The 20,739-nt window shown below is 39.7% G+C and overlaps 2 protein-coding genes across 7 annotated transcripts; one reads left to right on the forward strand and one right to left on the reverse strand.

Moving 5' to 3' along the window:
* Positions 1 to 187: 187 nt before the first annotated feature.
* Positions 188 to 7,688, reverse strand: LOC120714611 (E3 ubiquitin-protein ligase RNF180-like). Of its 6 annotated transcripts, none has more exons than XM_040000932.1 (10): positions 7,455 to 7,677; positions 6,130 to 6,192; positions 5,999 to 6,028; positions 5,416 to 5,508; positions 4,887 to 4,982; positions 4,119 to 4,751; positions 3,258 to 3,386; positions 2,084 to 2,345; positions 1,891 to 1,989; positions 188 to 969 (listed from the first exon to the last, which is right to left on the reverse strand). In XM_040000932.1, exons 4-10 carry the CDS (start codon positions 5,506 to 5,508, stop codon positions 782 to 784), a joined length of 1,500 nt encoding a protein of 499 aa, XP_039856866.1. In that variant the 5' UTR covers positions 5,999 to 6,028; positions 6,130 to 6,192; positions 7,455 to 7,677; the 3' UTR covers positions 188 to 781. The 6 variants fall into 6 exon arrangements, with proteins under 6 accessions (XP_039856866.1, XP_039856864.1, XP_039856865.1 ...); XM_040000930.1 differs by having other exon boundaries at positions 5,416 to 5,901; XM_040000931.1 differs by lacking the exon at positions 5,999 to 6,028.
* A 3,098-nt stretch (positions 7,689 to 10,786) lies between these two features.
* On the forward strand, positions 10,787 to 12,666 carry LOC120747499 (5-hydroxytryptamine receptor 1A-beta). The gene has a single exon (XM_040053411.1). It carries the CDS (start codon positions 11,183 to 11,185, stop codon positions 12,431 to 12,433), a length of 1,251 nt encoding a protein of 416 aa, XP_039909345.1. The 5' UTR covers positions 10,787 to 11,182; the 3' UTR covers positions 12,434 to 12,666.
* Positions 12,667 to 20,739: the final 8,073 nt, after the last annotated feature.

Raw genomic sequence — 20,739 nt, forward strand, 5'->3', positions numbered from 1 at the left:
GAACATCTCTGTAAAAATCTGAAAACGGCTGTGCACCAGCGCTCCCCGTCAAACTTGACAGAGCTTGAGAGGTTCTGAGAAGAATGAGAGAAAGTGCCCAAAACAGGTGTACCGAGCAGAGTTATTATAGTTTAGCATTTTCCAATGAGTTAAAGACCATAAATAAAAACACATTTTCAACCAAAAATCAGCCAGCTAACCTTTATTGAGACTCCTGGTATGGATTACATTTCACAGAAGCAGCGTGTCTCTGTACATTTAATACAGAAAATAGAACAGCAGCAAGATCTTTGGATGGCACTTTTGAAAACACAAAGTGCTTCACAGTTTAGATGAAGTGTACATAAGTCAAGGATATGTACTTACATTCAATTTTTTTCACATCCATACGTTGTGAAACATGACAGACAGAAATTAAAGACCTATGAAACAGTTTTCAGCAGATGGTTGAAAAAAATAAAAACACTGATACTGTCGTCTTCAGGTGATGCTTGGCACCTTTGAATTTAAGAAATATGGCATTCAAAATTCAAATTGCTGTCAAGTGACCTTAGTGAACATGACACAAGAAGCTCAGTTTTGCAGTTCTGTGCTTTGTTATGTTAGCAGGACAAAAATCATCAGACTGAAGATTTTTCAAGTAATTAGGTAGTTATTAAACCCTAATCACACTCAATACTATAAACTTTTCTCAACAATTTCTGCAAATGTCTCACATGCCCTCTGTTGTTTCGGAGGTATTCCCGGACTCTATTAACATCCGACATGCGATTCAGTAGGCCTAATCTAGAGGAAATGATGCAATTAGACCATAAGGTCTAAAACAGTAGAGGAATAGGATAAAACAGAGGAACACTAGAACCAGGAAACAGCACAGGATGCAGCTGATGACAAAAAATATCTTTAACAAAATGTGGCCCAATTGCACTCCGTAAAAATGAAGCACGGGAAAATCCTCGTCTCTGATACCTAATGAGAAAGAGATGAAATGTTCCACATTTAATGACCAATCAAAATTTGTGTGTAATGTCATTATTTGTGCCGAGGTTCAAAATGTTATTCTTTTAAACAACAGAAATACAAGTTTTATATTTTACAAAGTGATACATGTTTAACGGAAAAAAAAAAAAAATTCTCCAAATACAAATAAACCTTTGATAAGAGCAGAATTTTAAAAAGTGGAAGAATATTAAACCTATAAAACAATGATTAGCTTTTAGATGAAACAGACAAACATATGAAAATATTCAATTCATTCGGCAGATAAGCGCACTACACATCATTTCCTCAGCCAGATACCTTCATCTGGTAATTCTGCCTGAGTCTATTCACAACCATCAGATCCTTCAATCTCTCATCAGTTTCTTTCCTTTACTTTTGATCTGTAATAACATAAGGAGCTCTACATAAAGAATTCAAGTTAGAAAACCAGACTTTTTTTTCTTTTTTTTAAAAAAAAAAATGGGACTCAGGTTTTTTTTCCTTATTTTAGGTTCTATTACTGTTCCAGTGCTAGATACTCACATTAGACATGACATGTCTGAACATGTAAAAATAATAGAGGTTATCCGAGTAATTAATTTGGATTTATAACAAGTATTAAAACAAAATGAGTGAACTGAACTGCATTCTGTTCAATAATTTACTCCTTTTGCCCTTCAGCAAACTTTTCTTTTACTCTTGTTTCTCCATGAAAGTCCAGATTCACTCGTTGCCAGGCTGCTGTGAAAGGTTTAGTTCATTTATTTATTAACATTTTGAGTATATTTCATTTGAATTTTAATTAAAGCTCAAGGAAAAAAAGTGACCATAATAGTGGTAAATAATCATGATCTCAAAACAAACATAATTATGGTTTTATGCCCTAAACTAAACAGCAAAGCTTCTCACCTTCAGGCAGAGGCCATGATGCACACGGCGAAGCCTCAAATTCACACTTGCGAGCCTTGTAAAGTTTTGGGAAAAGGGTTTTTGCCCTTTGATCGAGCTCTGAAGAAGACGGAACAGGGGACAAACTAAAGAGCATATCCTCACCAGAAAATGTTTGCTATTCTGAACACAAGGAGCGAGTTAACAAACGTACCAGTTTGTAGGTTGGTGTATAAGATGACATCCCGGCAGAGAGGGCAGGTGGTCTTGTCATTTCCACTGTTCATGGCGTGTGCGCGAAGACATGGCTCACAGAAGACATGACCACAGGCCTGACTTCTGTGAGGACTGAAGTAGACATCCAGACAGACGGGACAGGTGAGGTTCTCCCTGTTCTCCTGGTGCTCCTCCTCCGCCTCCTCCTCCTCCTCATCATCATCATCATCATCCAGCAGCAAAACTCTCACACGTTCAGCCTGGACATAAACATCCGAGTTTTTATTTTTTGGTCCCAAACGGTGGAGGGAAAAAACGCTTCTACAAGCATACTTTGGAGGAGAAACTGCCCAGATCACATTTTGAATCTTGTATCTAAAATAATTTAAGTCCTGCTCATTATTACATGCATATGGTAACTGCACTGGTTCTTATATAGTGTTTTTCTACACTTACGGATACAGTTATGTCTGAAGGTTTTCACAGGACTCCAGGCAGTCATATGAAAAACTACACTCCATGATTCAACAGCATCTAGAACCACCTTCAACAGCAACTTTAAGTAATGATTTTCTGTATGACTCAGTCTCTCACATCATTGTGGAGGAATTCTGGCACACTCTTCTTTACCATGTCACTTCAGTTCACAGACTTTTGCACACCACAGGGAAAAGCACTTCAGCTGATTAGTGCCAAACAGCAGACTACTAAAACACTGGATTTTCGCTAACCAAAACTGAAGCACGGCCTTCATGCATTTGGTCTTCCATCTATACACAGCAAGCCAAATCAGATCATTTTATTAAAATGCATCTAAAAGTCACCAACATACAAACACTTAGGTGAAGTCCAGCAGAGCTATCAGCCCCATCAAATAAAGCAGCCACAGCCTCAAGTTTCAGTCTTAAAATAGAGTTGTTATGAAGGGAAAACTATCCACAGAGGCCAAAGCCCCCATTCTGTGCCAAACAGATTTTTTATGCTGTAATGTTTTGGGGTATTTTACCATGATAACGGTGACTGCCCTGCTTTTTGAGCTAGAATGAAGGAATCATTGGAGAAGCTGCAGTTTTCAGCACTTCTATGTTGGCTTCCTTTTTCAGCCACAGCAGCTGCCACTTGATTGCATCCTTCATACTGACACTAACTCAGTGTGAACTTTGCTCTCTCACCAGTGCTTTCTCCTTCTGGTGTTGCAGCCATCTCTCTCTCCTCCTTTGTTTCCGTCTCACACTCTTCATATGGTTCTTCTCTTTTTTGCTAAGGCTGTTTGAGGGTGGGGAGCCCACAGAGGTTTGAGGCTGAGACAATAACACACATGTCACTTATTTAGCAGCTCAAAAAACAATCTATCAGCTAGTCAATTTTTTTTTTTTTTTTCCACTGGTATGCAAGCAGACAGTTTAACCACAAGTTTGGGCTGTCTATCAGGGGGCAAGAGGTTGGGAACACAGGGTCATCAATCTGTCACAGAGTTAAATTGGAGAGAAAAACAACCAGCTGCACCCACATTCACACTTACAGCCAAGTTAGAATCACAGTTTAACCCAACATGCTGGTCTATGGAGTGTGGGAGGAAGCCAGAGCACGCAGACATGGGGAAAACATGCACAGAGGTCCTAGTCATTGGATTTGAACCCAGGACCTTCTTGCTGTAGGTGACAATCCCATTGGACCACTTTGCTGCTCACTTTGGAAGTTATCTGCCCACCAGCTATGGTAGGCTACAGCATACATTGCTATATGAGAATGAGGTTAACCGTGCCTTAAAACTCTCTTGGCTGCTAAGTTAGACTGAAAATGGGAAATAACCTTGCCAAGGTTTCAGCACCCCCTCCCAAATTCAGATGCATTCTGAACACTGGAAATACTCAGTGTGGTTTTGGGATGAAAGTCAGTAAAAGAGTCGAGAATTCACTTGACCATTACTTCTACTACTCTGTACTCACACGTAATCACGTGGTCTGGCAGGTTAAAGACCGTTTACAATAAATCCAAACAGAGAGAAAATAAATAAATAAAAATGAATATACCACTGGTTCTTCTTCATGCTCAGAGACACTGTCAGAGATCCATCTCCTTCTGAGAAACACAGCAGGATCAGAGACCTCGTCGCAGAGAGCTGCAGTCTCTACAGAAGACTCAACACCCTCCTCTGTTAGCAAGAGATGCTGATCCAGAGGCGGCTGCGTACCCTCAGAAACAGATGAAGAGGCTTCACCATCTGTGTGAAGCTGCTCGCTTGCAGGATGTGAGACAACATCAGGGTAAAAATCACGACCACAGGAAGCTGGTACACTCTTCCAGGGAGCATTTTCTCTTTCTACAGGAGTTCGTCCATCAGTTTGTGGATTTGGGGCCTCCATAGGACTCTCATGAGGCATTGTAGCAGCACAGTTAAAACCCTGAAATCTATCCAGTGTAGTGGTGCTAAACTCAGCCCTCTCCTCGTGATTCTGAGAAACGTCCATCTGTCCCCTGTTGAGCCTCGACTTTAAAGGCTGGCCGATCAGGATGGAGTGCTTGTAGTCGTAATCCAGGCGGCTTTTGCTGAAGTGAATGGAGGCGTCAGTGCCACAGGGACACTGACTGTGATTAATGAAGTTGAAGCCTCCCAGACGAGCTCTACAATTCTGGCAGTTCAGTTTTCCAGCAGTCCACTGGGTCTGGGAACACCAAAGGAACAAAGCTTAATGATTAACTTTTTTCAGTTTCTTGCTCCTCTTCCAACAATAACAGTCAACACAGCTTTAAAAAGAAAATGTTGACATATTATCTTTGTTCACACGGGTCACACTCACTTGGTGAACTGAGGTCAAAATCCACTCTGGCAATGTGTCAACATCGAGGTGCCAAATACTGCAAACATCAGCAGAGGCTTCATCTGTGTACGGAATCTGCTCCAAAGCAAAAAACACACAGACAGCCGAGACGGTTTACATGAAAAAACAGCTTATCAGGTACTGATAGCCAGTTAGTGCCATGTGAGAAAGGATGTTTTCACACGAGTTTCTACAGTCCAGTGGTGGAGGTGGTGATGATTTGGGCTTGTTTTGCAGCCATGGGACCTAAGCACCTTTGGTTATTGGGTCGACCATGAACTCCTCTGTACATCTGTGGACTAGAGCTCTATTAGTTTGAGGTCTCGTCCATAAACCTCAATGAACTGAAGCAGCATTAAAAGAGTGGGCCAAATTTGCTTTTTTGTGAGTTTTGTTTTAGCTTCTGTCACACATTAATTTCCCAATCAAATACCATAAAACGTCTCCTAAAGTAAACTATGAAGTTAATGAAAGAAAACACATTTAGGATTTTAAAATAAACTGTTACCGTTAACAAACATGTTGAGTCTATGATGCTTTTCCGACACTTCCTGCAGCGCAGCATGGATCTCTGCATATTTTCCTGCAGTGGGTCCTTCATCTGTACATGGTGACAAAGGCTGTCAATGCATAATGATGAACTCACCTGCACTGGTCCTGACTCTCAAATAAAGGACAAAAAAAACAAATCAAAACAAAACTAATGACAAAAATATTTGGACATTCAAACTGTCAGCTGAAATAATCAGCTGTGAATACAAACAATTGGTTGTTTGAAGAGTCCTCCTCCCATCTCTCCTCCAGAGGCATTAGGAAAACCACATGTACAGAGATTGATTTCTGAGTCAGAGGTTGGAGGCTGGAAATCAATTAGTTCAATCGCTTGCTGACGTGGATCCAGATAGGATCTGAAGTGGCTCAAATCATTTTAAAGCTACTACCTTTGGAAGTAGCCTACACGTGCAAGTAGATATAGGCTCCATGTGGTCCACAGCTGTTTCATTTTGATGATAAAAAAAAAATACATTTATAGTTTGCAGCAAATACGTGGATATTACTGTTTAGTATTTAAGGTGCAAAGTTAAACTCACTTAAAGCTAGGCCTGTAATCCTGGAAGGTGCTGGAGGTGTTACAGCAGTCATCAGAAGGATTGTTAAGCATTTGGACAATAGTATGGATGAACAAGGGTTTTACAGTTAACTAAAGTGCGACTTCACTCACCTTCAGGACTTTTTGGATTGACAGGGACGTTAATCTGAGCACTGAGAAGCAATGTGATGAATCCTGGACATGAGATGTTTCAAAAATCAAAACACTTTTATTGTCACATGGATTTGGTGAGACAACATCGGTCTCTGCGATTCTTTTGGTCCTGGTAGAGATCACACTGAGATGTTTCCATGTTTTGCACAATCCTTTTATTACCCATTATTCTTACAGATGCATCTGGAGATCAGCACACTGCATTCCTATGCAGTCCTATGCTAAAGGCTGATCTAAAGAACTCCACACAACAGTTACAGTTATAACCTCTGGTCTCCTCCCCCCTACAGTAAACACCCCCACAATGGAAATACACTAGTACAGTGGCCAAGGGTGCTGACACCCTGACCCCCACCTCCTTTTAAGGTAGTGTCTGTTTGCCCTTTGTCTGCTCAGCCTCAGTAACTCTTGCTTCATGCCCTGGGGGTCGGGGGTTGATTGTCCTTCTGCCCTGCACCTCAGTTCTTTGTTCCCATCCCAGGCCTATTTTCTATTTTGTATCCTTACACCCATTACCACAATATTATAATGTTGCAAGCAATCACAACTATATTCTCTTTAACTTTGATGTACATTAAGGAATCTATTCTCAACAGATTACATGGATTCTTTCATCAGCTGACAAAGAGGTGATCAAAAGGTGAGCTATTGATCCGATAACCCTCTACACCACCTACTGGAGATGAACACTACAGAGAGTATCGTTACCGCCTCATAGCACTATACGTGCTACTTATTCTAGATTTAACTCCTTAATGTGTCTTTAGAGGGTTTTTTAAGCTCTTGTATAAATTAGCTTTATTGTATTTTTTTATTTTATGTAGTTCTGTTATAATGTTTGCTATGTTGAGCCATGTGGCCTTTTCATGTTTTGGCTGCTGTACCACAGCAATTTCCAAACTTTAGTGGTAGTAAGTATTTCTTATTTAACGTTATTTTTTTTAACGCTCACAGGTGTTTTGCGGCTCCAAACAATCTTTAAATAGTCACTAAAAGAATAAAGGACACTCTACGCTGGCGTGCACAACACACACATCAGCCTGAGACAACCAAACTTCTCACTATCGATGTTTAAACTACGAGGGCAAAATTACGGGTTTTTCCCCTCTTTTCGCTTAACGTGCATAGTTTAAAGTTAACGGTTTCGATGAAATAAGAAAAACATAATTCAAGTAAAACAATTAAATGTGTCGCTAGTTAGCTACTGAGCCCTATTAAACGACAGCGGCTTCGGTCCAAATACAACGAAGAACATTTCGACAACTGTTATAAAATAAGCTTACCTTTAAGACACACGTATTTGCTAGGTAAACACGGCTACGCTAAGAAAACAAAATATTTCTCTTGAGTTTAAATAGCTCGGTGACGTCATGAAAAGTGTTCAACGGGACGTCTAATGGGCCAAAAAGGACCGTAAAGGCCGCTGCTGTCGCTTCAACTTCATGGTAAATGGAGTTGAATTTGTATAGCGCTTTACTTAGTCCCTAAGGACCCCAAAGCGCTTTACACTACATTCAGTCATTCACCCATTCACACACACACACACTGGTGACGGCAAGCTACATTGTACAGATCAGTACAATTTTCGTTAAACACAAATAAAATCTGGACTTGAATAAAGAAAAAAAAAAAGAGAGAACTTGTAAACTAAAATAAAATGAAAATATAGAGGACAGATCTTTAAGTAATTTTTAGTTTGGTTAAAAAACATTACAAGTTGCCTGATGAGTCACTGAAAGACAAGTTTACTGAGACTCTGGATGTTTATAATACTATGATACACGTTCAAAAATTGTGTTATTCTAATAATACCTGTACTAATCTTAACTATGACACGTCATTGCACACAGCAATAATTGGAAAGACAGAAACTAACAAATACTAAACTAAAAACCCAACATTGTCAAACAAAAACTAAAATGGAACTGAACTAAATTTTAAATAGATCAATTAAAATAACAACAACCAATAATTCGAAAATACCAAACTATATTTAACTCTGAGCCTGAGGAATAAGCAGTCACCAGACTTGCGGGATGTTAATTTATTCTTTAACAATTTCATTTGTAAATCGCAAAATAAAACTGATTTTGTTTAACAGCTAAACACAGTGTTATGTTACTTTTATGGGTTGGCCTTGGGAGTCCAGTAAGGTCATTGTGTCCCCTCAGATGAAATCTACTGATATGTTTTTACATCTATGAGTAAAACATAGAGATTCTTAGTTTTGTAATGACAGACTTAAACGCTCACGCTGCAGCGCACACAAAGATCAAGCTTAGTCCTGCAGCAGCAATGGAGGGAAAGAGTGTGACTGAGGATACAAACTATAAAAGTCAGATTTTGAGAAATACTAGTTTCCTTTTTTGACTTAAAAAAAAAAACTGCAGTGCGGTGAATTTCTGCTCTTGTCTGTGACTCCAGGTGTTCTCGTGTGTGGTGACTTCATTAATCCACTTGTGCACATTGAGAAAATTTCTCTCCTTTCCACAATATGCTACCCTCTTTGTCCTTTAGAAGTGCTCAAAGTATGCTAAGAAAATAAGTCACCACCAGCCCAGAGCTTTAATAGAAGGCAGCATGGATCCATGCTTTCATGTTGTTGATGCAAAATTCTGACCTACCCTGTGAATGTCTCAGCAGAAGACTTAACAGAGCAGGTGATGTTTTTCCAGTCTTGCATTTTCCAGTTTTGAAACCTCACTTTCCTGTCCTTAGCTGGCCGGTGTTCTGCTGATGTAGACCATCCGCTTCAAGCTTTGATTGGATTCAGAAATTCTCTTCTGCATACAGTGGTTACATGAGTTACTGTCTTATCAGCTCGAAGCAGTCTGGCCATTCTTCTCCGATTTCTGGCATCAACAAAGCATTTTTTTCTTTTGAACCATACCCTATAAACCTTAGACATGGTTTTGCAGGAAAATTCCAGTAGATCACCAGTTTCTGAAATACTCATCTGGCGCTAACTGTAATGAAATGCTATGTGACAGGTAAAGACCGAAACACAGGACTTGGGAGACTAACTTGGGAGAGTAACTTAAACTCAGCTTAAGAACAAAGCATATATGGAGCAAGGCTGGTGCAAAACACATGGAAAACTTAAAAATACAGGGAACAGAGGGATACAACATAGAGGGAGAACATAAGAAAGGACAGATTCACACACTACACACCAGGTAATGAAGGAAGAGGAAACAGGTCGGTGCACAGCTGATGCTAATCACAGAAGAATAGACAAGGGAAGAAGAACTTAATACAAAACACAAGAGATTATCAAAATTTAACAGAAGCTAACACTGAGACACGGACTCAAACCACAAAACCTGACACAAGGACAGAAAGGTAAACATGAAGAAAAAGCTGACTTCACCTGAGAAAAAAATAAGGACAAAACACAAAGATGAGGCTTGGACAGAATGGACATAAAGAGACCTAACATCATCAAGCGACAAACAAAGAACTAGAAGCATAAAAAAGAAATTAAAAAGCAAGAAGCAATAATAACAAACTCAAAAGAAAAAATGATAGAAAGCTTTACCATAAATCAATATTCAAACCCCAAAAGAATCATAAACCTACAATACTCAAAACCAACCAGATCAAGAAACACCCTTTCCACATATCACAGTTACTTAAATTGCATTTATTGCCCATTCTGATGCTCAGTTTGACCTTCAGGTGGTCACCTTGACCATGTCTGCATAGGTAAAAGCATCAAGTTCCTGCCATGTGTATTCCTAATAAAATGGCCAGTGAGTGCAAATGGTTGTATACTAATGCAGGCCATTTATGATTTAAAGCAGGATGTTTATCCTTGTTTATACTTGACATTGTGTAACCTGTGACACAGATGACACAATGTATGAGTTTATTAATTATACAGGAACTCATCCTGCACTCCAGTTTTGCATGTAATTTTGCGGTTGTGCATCTGAGTTTATAACCTCTGATTTGTGGACAAAGTGTGTAAGTGCAACAGCACACATAAAAGATACTTAAGATAAAAGTTAATTTTGCCTTTAATGGAACAGAAAAGTGATGTAGGGAAAATGCCCCCCTGTTAAAGTTGTTTGGTTGTCCAATGTTTATGTCTGTCAAAGATCCAGCTAAACTTTCATGACTTTTAAATATTTATTTAAATTGATGGCATATTTTTTTCCAAATCAAATAGAGGAAACAATATGGAATTACTCAAAGATTTTAGGCTCTCATTAAAGCTCGTTTACTCGGAGGTGCAGCAAAGCAGTACTTTTTATGTTGTTCTTGACGTTTTTTGGTTTTTAACATTGAACAACTGAATGAAAATAATACAGTGTCATAATAATACAACAATCTGGCACAATGGCCAAACTTTTTAATTATTTTATTTTATTTTACTTTTTACTTGAAGGCGTTTGAAGCTTAAGATAACAAAAATGTAATAATTGTTTATGTGTTGTGACTCAACGCTGGGTGGCAGTGTGACATCTCAGATTGACTGCACTGCGCTGATCGTGGTGCTGAAAGCAGACGACTGCCACAAATGAAATCCACGGGAAGAAAAACACATTTCATATAAACTCATATTGAGTTGAAACAATAACTGAAATTGTTTTAAATTAAAAAATTATTTTAATTTTAGGCCATTCAAAAATGAGCAAATCCACTTTTTAAATAAAGTTTACACAAATAAATAAATAAATAAATAAATCTTAATCCACTTGCAGTCTGGAGACCACGGAGTAAAAGGAAACTACTGTGTTTTTTTCACAGCTCCTACATCTTCACTGCCTGCGCTGTGGACTAAACAGACATAACCATGCCTCTGTTACAGCCTCACACAGAAATGACGCATTTTCCATCACCGGTATAAAACCGCAGCATCATTCTCCGTCAGCAGCCAACACTCGCAGTTTACAGCCTCTCTGCACTTCTCGGCAGACCAGCTGACCGCTATGCGCTCTTCACGGTGTTCCCGTGCCATGCGCTCTGCAGAGTAGAACCTCTCCAGTCTCATCGAAGTGGCCCAACGATGGAGGGCACAAACAACACGACCGCCTGGCTTCAACTCGACAACTCTTCAAACAAAGCCCCAAAACCAGAAGACGAGGAGGTGAAACTCAGCTACCAAGTGGTCACATCCTTCCTGCTCGGCGCGCTCATCCTGTGCGCAATATTTGGGAACGCGTGCGTGGTTGCAGCAATCGCGCTGGAGCGCTCTCTCCAGAATGTCGCCAACTATCTGATCGGCTCTCTTGCCGTCACGGACCTGATGGTGTCGGTGCTGGTGCTGCCCATGGCGGCGCTCTACCAGGTTTTGAATCGGTGGACTCTCGGGCAGATTCCGTGCGAAATCTTCATCTCTCTGGATGTGCTATGCTGCACGTCGTCCATCCTGCACCTGTGCGCCATCGCTCTGGACAGATACTGGGCCATAACCGAGCCCATAGACTATATGAAGAAGAGGACCCCGAGGAGAGCCGCGGTCCTCATCAGCGTCACTTGGCTAGTGGGGTTCTCCATCTCCGTGCCGCCTATGCTGATCATGCGCTCCCAGCCCAGCAGCATGGCAGAGGACAGGGCGAACCCCAAGCAGTGTAAGATAAGGCAAGACCCCTGGTACACAATATACTCCACTTTCGGGGCTTTTTACATCCCGCTAACTCTGATGCTGGTTTTATACGGGCGGATATTCAAAGCTGCCCGGTTCCGCATCAGGAGGACGGTGCGTAAAACGGAGAAGAAGAAAGTGTCCGACTCCTGCCTGGCGCTCTCTCCCGCGCTCTTTCATAAAAAGATCCAAGGAGATGCACAGGGCAAGAGCTGGAAAAGGAGCGTGGAGCCCCGGCCGCTGCCGAGTGTCAACGGCGCGGTGAGACACGCCGAAGACGGCGAGTCTCTGGAGATCATCGAAGTTCACAGCAACTCCAAAGGCAACCTGCCGCTGCCCAACACCCCGAGCTCCGTGCCGCTCTTCGAGAGCAGGCACGAGAAAGCGACGGAGGCGAAGAGGAAGATCGCGCTGGCACGGGAGCGCAAAACGGTGAAGACTTTGGGCATCATCATGGGCACCTTCATCCTCTGCTGGCTGCCTTTCTTCATCGTCGCCCTGGTCATGCCTTTCTGCCAGGAGTCGTGCTACATGCCCCGCTGGCTAGAGGATGTCATTAACTGGCTGGGCTACTCCAACTCTTTACTGAACCCCATCATTTACGCGTACTTCAACAAAGATTTTCAGAGCGCTTTCAAGAAAATCATCAAGTGTCACTTTTGCAGACCGTGATGGTTCAAGACTCACCGGATCACCGAGGGCTGATCTGGAGACATCCAGGTGAAAAAGAGACCAACAGCCTGCGAACAGATTGTTCTCAAACAAGAACTGAGGGCTCACAATGATTATTGCCGCTCATCACCATCGTTAAATATCTCCAGAGATGTCTATAGCCTATGCATAGATAAAGCTGTGATCGTTTGATTCAAGCTCCGTGTTGCTCATCCTGTTCTTTGATGTCCAATAAAAAAAACAACTTTTTAATACTTTCCCCCCCTGAAGTCATTATTTTAACACTTTTAAATTCTGCGCCAGGAAGTATTTATTAAATTGAAACTGTGAATCCACGTTTCCAGTAGCTAAGCTGTGAATATTTAAAATTAAAAAAATTTAGAAATTTGATGCTTTCCTCAGGTGCCAGTCGAAATTTTAGGGTTATTTTAATCCGATGGTTTACATTACAACACTGAGGCGATGGTTGTTGTAATATGTTACTGTATAAAAAATAAGAAAGAAGAAGAATATGAAGCATTTTGTGGAGTCTGTTAATTGAATTTAAAAAAAAAACCAGTAGAATAAAAAAAACAAAAAACTAAGACGACAATTTTTTGGACATTAAATTATAGACAATGACATGTATCTATGATGTCGCTCTGCTACACCGTAAGTAATTACATACGTTAATAATGGATGCAATAATAATGGATACAATAATGTGGCAATTAGCAAAACAGAAAGGGATTTAGTCACAATAACATAACCTTCACCTTCTGAAGGATTGTCATTGTCTCTGGTGATAACCCACCCAGCTTCTATAAACTACCATGCATGCGCATGCAAATGATGGCATTAAATATCTACTGCAGTGCCCTCAAGCAAGGTGCATAACGAGACACTTTTCCCAGCAGAAGCGTCAACAGTTAAGAATGTGACTGTGCAGCTTCCACATGTGGATTTGATTTTTTTTTAAATCCGTCTGTCTGAATATGACTAAATTACCTCTCCATCCACTGCTGACCTGTTGGAAGCCGACTCATTACAGAGTCATGCCATTTTGGTGTTTATTAAATTAAAAAAATAATCTTAAATCAGAATCAGAATACTGTATTAACATCAATCCCAGAGGAAATTATTTAGATGAAACTGAATTTCTGGGAAATGTGGCCATAAATTAATGCTAAATATAATGAGAATATTTAAATGGATGAAAGAGTGTCTCTAATTAGAGAATTTCTTTCTACAAGAGCAGGAATGAATTAAACTGAAATGTGATCTTGCAGGCATTAAAGAGGAAAGTGATCTTAAATTTAAAGGGGCAGCTGTGCATTTAAATCTGTCAAAAAAGCACCTCACTTCCTTACAGGATCTAATCCCTTGCATTTGAAGCATGTCACCCTCCGCACAGCATCTTCACACAGACTTCTGAGTCCTGAGATGGTTCCTTATGAGCGGCACCTGCATTCTGATCATGTCGTGTCATGCACGTATGGGTGTTACATCAAAGCGTTCAGAGTGAAACAAAAGCTTCCTTATGGCAGTCTGAAAAAATGTATTTCACCATTCCACTGAGGTGTGTGTGTGGGAGCTTTTTGCATGTGCCGGATATATGGACAAACCCATGGAAAGAGGGGACAAAAAATAAACACACACCATTCATCATATGTGAGATTTCACAAATAGGTTGCAGCTTAAGTGGAAACGGTGCTACTTCACTTGTGGCTTCGTAACATATAAGTTCATCTTAAAAGGGGTGTGAAGGCGGCTTGCAGATGGATGCTGAAGAGGTGGTCGCCATAGAGACATATGGGGGATGCAAACTCCGGGGCCGAGGGGCAATTACCTGATCAAAGGCCTGCTGCGACACAGGAACACGGAGGTGTGTATGAGGGGCCCACAGCTGCCTCACACAATAAGCAGGTGTATTATTTTATTTTATTTATTTATTGGCTGGTGCTGAAAAGTGGTCTTCTAGCAATAAGAGTTCCAGAAATCTTCCTCATATCTGAATAAAAAACCCCAAAACAAATAAAAAAGAAATTATTTTTTCTAGAAGTTGGGAAATCATAATTACGGCAGCTAAAACATGAAAAGTGGCTTATTTCAATATAATGAAAGCAATTACTCAGAATGAACAAACTCTGAAAATTTAAAAAAACAAATGACACTAAAGAAGAAGTTCAGTTTAATAGAAAATGAAAAGAGGTAAGAGCTCAAGAATAGAAATTGAAGATGCTTTAAATCCTATTTAACTTTTATTTGAACTCAACTGTTTTTTCTCTATAAACCTCAGACAATGACAGAGCCACATATACACCCACAGACAATTCTTCGTTGCAGTTCAATGAGGTGCTGGAAACATTCTTCAGTGAGTTTGATTCATATTGACATGATAGATTTTATGTGGCTGCACATCCTGAATCTCCTGTTGCTCTGTTTGATTGAGATGTTTTGGCTGTGGAGGCCATTTCAAACTGCTTCACTGAACTCATTGTCATGTTCAAGAAACCAGTTTGAGATGATTTGACCTCTGTGACATGGTGTGTTATCCTGCAGGAAGTAGACTCCAGGAGATGGGTACAGTGTGGTCATGAAGACATCGAGATGGTCAGAAACAACACCAAGCTGTGGCGTTTAAACAGTGCACCACCAGCCTAAACTGGTGCTACACGATGGAAGGGACCCACACTTTTGTGTTGTTTACACCAAATTGTGACCCAACAACGTGAACGCCACAGCAGAAATCCAGACTCAGTCCAGACAATGTTTTTTTTTTTTTTTCAGATCATCTATTGTTCATTATTTTAGCTGATCGGAGTGGTGCCTGGTGTGGTCTTCTGCCTCTGTAGCCCATGTGCTTCACGGTTTGATGTGTTGTACAATCAGAGACGATCTTCTGCATACCCTGGTTGTAATGAGTGGTTGTTTGAGTTACTCTTGCCTTCTTATTTGCTTGAAGCAGTCTGGCCGTTCTCCACTGTCACCAAAAAAGCTTTTTACCCAGAGAATGGGCGCTCATTAGATATTTTCTGTTTTTTTGGACCATTCTCTAAAAACCCTACAGGTAAATGTGAAGGAAAATCCCAGCAGTTCAGCAGATTCTGAAACACTCAGACCAGCCCACAACAACTCTACATTCAAAGTAACATTTTCACCACAATTCTGTTACTCTGATTCAACCCTAGTAAGTCATCTTGACCATGTCTACATGCCTAAATGCAATTAGTTTCAGCCATGCTCAGCTGATTACGTCTAGGTTAAGGAGCAGCTAAACAGGTGTACCTAACAGAGTGGCCAGTCATTGTATTTGTTTTAACAAAACGTCTCAGATATACAATACAATGCAAAAGTTTTAGGCAGCTGAGAAAAAATGCTGTAAACAAAGAATGCTTTGAGAAATATAAATGATTGTTTACTGGGCCCAAATGTATTCTGGAGCAGGACAACGACCCCAAACATACAGCTAAAGTCATTTGGAACTATCTTCAGCATAAAGAAGAACAAGAAGTTTTGGAAGTGATGGCATGGACCCCGCAGAGCCCTGATCTCAACATCATCGAGTGTGTCTGGGATTACACGAGGAGACAGAAGGATGTGAGGATGCCTACATCCACAGAAGATCTGTGGTTAGTTCCCCAAGATGTTCGGAACAACCTACCGGCTGAGTTCCTTCAAAAACTGTGTGCAAGTGTACCTAGAAGAACTGATGCTGTTTTGAAGGCAAAGGGTGGCCACACCAAATATTGATTTGATTTCGATTTCTCTTTTGTTCATTCGCTGCATTTTGTTGATTGATGAAAATAAATGATTAAAACTTTCATTTTTCAAAGAATTCTTTGTTTACAGCATTTTTCCTCACCTGCCTAAAACATTTGCACAGTACTGTTGAGATTTACATTTTTTCTGGCTCAGTTCTTCAAAGGACGTTTTCAAGACAATTCTCATGATGAGTTTGGATGATGCAGAATATTTTATAACTCTTCACAAGTTTACATGTCAAATTTCTTTTCTGGCCTGAAAAACTAATTACAAGAAATGATGCTCTCTCACACATTGAGCTAAAAAATTAATGTGCTTTTGTGGCTTTTTCTCTGTGCCACAGTTTAAATATCTGGGGAGATCATATTATAATTACATCTGTGTCCAATGAAGAATATCTAAACTGACACAAAGATTGGCTTTTCTATTTTTTTATATGAATACCCAAAATATATTTGTCATCATATATATTTCTTAAATTAATGATTATTACTATTTATTTTAGCTTGCCACAACAGAGCCTCCAGAATCCCCATGGATTCTGATAGATTACACTTTAGCTAAAACAGAGGACTTTGCATACCAGTAAAATACAGAGAAATGGGAGAAATTGCACAAAAAGGAAAAAAACAACAACCAAAAAACCAAAAAGGAGTTACATATTTTTGTGTGGTTTTTTTTAAATACTGTTCATATTACATTACAATCATGCTACTGACAGGATTCACTAATTTAGGATAACATCAACTTATGTCACTAATGCATCCACCATCTTAGTATTAACATTTCTTTAAAGATAGGAATACATGGTGTAATGTAACACAGACGCACATTCAGGTGACAGAATAGCCTTTTACATTATATATTGAGTACGGTGGTAAAAGGCCTAGCAGGTCAAAAGGGTGGCGTTTAAAGACTCCTAGGTGTGCCCAGCAGATTGACAGGTGACCAGATATGATGTTTGCTGGTATAGTGAAGTTGGAAAAGTTTTAAAACTTGTGATTTTAACAGTCTTACTTTGAAATATTTTAACATAAAACTACATAAATCTAAAGATATAGCCTGGAAGTGTTGCAGAAATGTTTTAAAACTAGGACAGACTCACAGAGTTTGATTGATGTGGGATTTTAGTAGGTAGTAATGAAGAGAAAAATGCTATTGAGATGCATAACGGGAAGTAGGAATCACTCCTTTAGGCAGTTCCCTTAGAAACAAATCCAAAGTTCTATAAAGTACCTACTTAATTCATAAATATACAGCAATGGGGAAATCAAAAATAAAGAAGTATTTTTAGTCTTTCATAATGCTTAATGATCTTTTCTCTTCACAGTGAGGCATCCAATTTGTGTGTCCTAATAACTTTTAAACAACAAAAATAAGTGTGTCCCCCCCCCCATGGCTGATTGCTCAAGGTTTCCCCCTCTGAATGAACATATTAGTCACATTTGTCATCATCTCTTAGAGGTAATTTCTCAAAACACCAGCAGCAACAGTTTCACAAAACCTGCTGAGCAAAGCATTAAACTTTTCCCTGAGTGGTCGCTTAAAAATGTGCAGGACAGAAGCAAAGCCACTGAAACACTGTTTGGATGCTAGTGTGTTCTCCAGCTTGGTTTACTGCACTTCCTCCGGAGACTGCAGCCAAGTGCACTTGGCTGTAAATCAGCCTGCATACTGGAGGAGGTGAAGAGTGTGGATTAAATTTCATCCATACACTCTTGAACTGTTCCGTCGTGTTTCCCCTGCTGGGCTGCCTGTGGCGTTCTGCTGTCAAAGGAATTACGTTATGGGTTTCCGCAACCTCACGGGAAGCAAAGGCGAAATAAAGCCTCGTCGTCTATTAAATTTTCCTTTCTTGAAACTGTTGTTAACGAGTTCAGCTCAGAAAACGAGGCATTAAACTCAGAACAGGGCTCACAGTAGATTATTAAAGATATATATAAGATATATAAGATATATACAAGATATTATTTAAGAAATATATAGGAAATAAATCTTCATCTTTTTCAGGGTTGTTTCTAGGAACTGACACTTTTAAAGCATTGTTGCAAATCTTCTATTTTCTGTTATGAGTTTCACTCATAAAGAGCAAGTACATAAACTATATTTAATGAGATGTGTTGTGTAGCAGCTTTTGCACTTTTTGATGGGATGACATTTTCTTTGGAAAACATCCAAATTAATTCAGTCTATGTTGCTTCCTTTAATCATAAATTTAATATTGATCTTATTCAAAAAGGGACAAATGCACAACAAACATGCAAATGCACAAGATTTTACCCAACCAATTGTAATCTACCACCCTGGCAGGTCAAAGGCATTTACACACAGTAAAATGTGAAGCAATTGTTCTGTATGAGTTTATAAGTCTTCCCTCTACTTGTGTAGAGTTTCAGTCTTCTTTATTTCATCGAAGTTTGCGGGGATTCGTATATACATCGCTCTCTTCAGGCCCCGCCCCAGCATTTCAATCAGGCTGAGGTCTGAAACATTAGCTAACCAAGGTCTAATAATAAATAAAGCTGTCATCTTGGGTAGGCAAGGCATATTTAACATGTCTTCACATATTTAACATGTCTTCACTCCTCATCCAAGGGATCTCTTTAAACTGAATTAAAGATGCTTTCCTCTCATCAAGGTGAAGTTCTCAACTGCTTCATCATCCTGTCTCTGTGGGGGAAGCACATACACCTTCATACATCATATGGAGGAAGTGGATGATGCAGTAATTTCATGTTTTCTATCTTTAAGCTTTGTATATTTGTATATAATAATAATAATAATAATAATAGTGTGTGTGTGTGTGTACAATGTAAAATCTTACATTTAATTAAATATGGTCAAATTAAATTTACTTTGGTATGCATTCAGTTAATACACATTTATTGCACATTTTCCTTAATTATTTAAATAAATTAACCTTACAATTTTTTTGCATTTTGCCTAAATTTACTATATCATGTTTATTTGAGTGTGAAGAATCCTTAGTGTTTTTTTTTGGAGTGTTATTGTAAGAAATAATAGTCTCCTGCTTCTTTTATCGCAGCACACTGTGTAGTTACAGAGTTCTGAACGTGTAGCTGTTCTTTCATTGGTGATCAAGCTTCTGTTGATGGGTTCATGTGAAACACACATTCCTGGTCATGCACGAGTGTCTCTTCTGGAGGCGCAAGTAAACAAATGAAGCCTCTGCTGTGAAGTCGTGATGGTTCGGTGTGCAGCTCAGGGCTCCTCTAAAAGTAATGAAGTCAAGACTCATTATGAGTACATCTTTATTAAATTAACTTTGCCAACTGGAGGCCGGAGCAAAGTTTTAATGAATTTAAGTGCTCAGATCCTGCATTTGAACTGAACTGAAGCAAACGATAAATCCTCAGTATCATATCTAATATCTTAACCTGATTTATCAAATCTTAGCAGGCTGTTGAAGATGAAATTTTCCAGTATTCAGCATAGAAAACAAAATGTGTAACAAGTAGTGATTTAAGAGAAATTATGGTCTGTAACTATTTTTAGGCCCAAACCACTGTATTATTCTGCATTTTGTTGAATCAGACACTGCTCGCTCCTCTCTCTCTTCAATCCTTTCATAAATCTTAGAGCCTGTTCGGCCTCAGTCTGACCCTCCTGAACCTGCAGCAGGTGTCAGCGCTGTGACTTTGTTTGGTTTCACAGGCGTCATTTTAAGTTTGACATCAAACAGAAGATCTTTCTTTGTTGTCTTCTGTTTGATACCTTCAGCAGGTGTTCAATCGCATCTCCAGCAGATTGAGCACAAGATGTTAAGAGTAACTATCATGTTTATAAAGGAAAAGGAGTAAGAATGTGCAGAGTTGTATGTGATGACCTTTTTTTCTCAACCTCTTGATCTTGAGTTCCCTGTAATGGGTCCAGACTGTGCTATTTACATGTTTCCACATTTTTTAACCCTCTGAGATCTAAGTTGTGTGACATCTCGAGCCCTAACCATAACCCTAATCCAAATCCTTGGCAATCGGAATATCCATCCATCTATCCGTCATTCCTAACTCTAACCTAACTCTCCCCAGCCACCTGCTTCAGCTCTTCTGGGGGGACTTTGAGGAATTTTGAGGTGCACTGAAAAAAGGAGACTGGCCATCTCTTGGATTTCTGTCAGCATCTTGGGTGTATTAAACAGAAATTACCTAATGTTTTAAAATTAAGTGTTAATTTATCTTAGCTGTTCAAGTTGCTGTCAAAGCAAAACATCTGTGTGCAACTATTGAATTAAATAAATCCAACACGTTCTTTTTTTCAGTGTGGGGCTCATCTGAATATGCCTGAAACGTCTCATCCAGGAAGCATCCTAGTTAGAGCCACCCAAAACTAGTTATTTTTGATGTGAAGTGGTAGCTGATCTACTCTGAGCTCCTCTTGAATGACTGAGTTAATCACCTTATCGCCATGGGAGAGCCCATACACCTACGGAGGAAGCTAATTCCACTGCTGTATCGGCAATCTCATTCATCTGATCACTACCCACAGCTCCTTGCCATAGATGAGGGTGGGGATGTAGATCAACTGATAAAAAATACGGGCAA

The sequence above is a fragment of the Simochromis diagramma genome, unplaced genomic scaffold, assembly GCF_900408965.1.
Source record: "Simochromis diagramma unplaced genomic scaffold, fSimDia1.1 OVJJ01000596.1, whole genome shotgun sequence".
Classification (NCBI taxonomy): Eukaryota; Metazoa; Chordata; class Actinopteri; order Cichliformes; family Cichlidae; genus Simochromis; species Simochromis diagramma.

Bases quoted from the DNA above. Each gene is read 5' to 3' on its own strand.
- LOC120714611 (XM_040000933.1), bottom strand. From the start codon at position 5,508: ATGAAGGACCCACTGCAGGAAAATATGCAGAGATCCATGCTGCGCTGC. The intron at 4,983-5,415 runs GTAACAGTTTAT...GCTTTGGAGCAG, and splicing joins ACTCAACATGTTTGTTAACG to ATTCCGTACACAGATGAAGC. The intron at 4,752-4,886 runs GTGAGTGTGACC...TGGTGTTCCCAG, and splicing joins TTTTGACCTCAGTTCACCAA to ACCCAGTGGACTGCTGGAAA.
- LOC120747499 (XM_040053411.1), top strand. From the start codon at position 11,183: ATGGAGGGCACAAACAACACGACCGCCTGGCTTCAACTCGACAACTCT.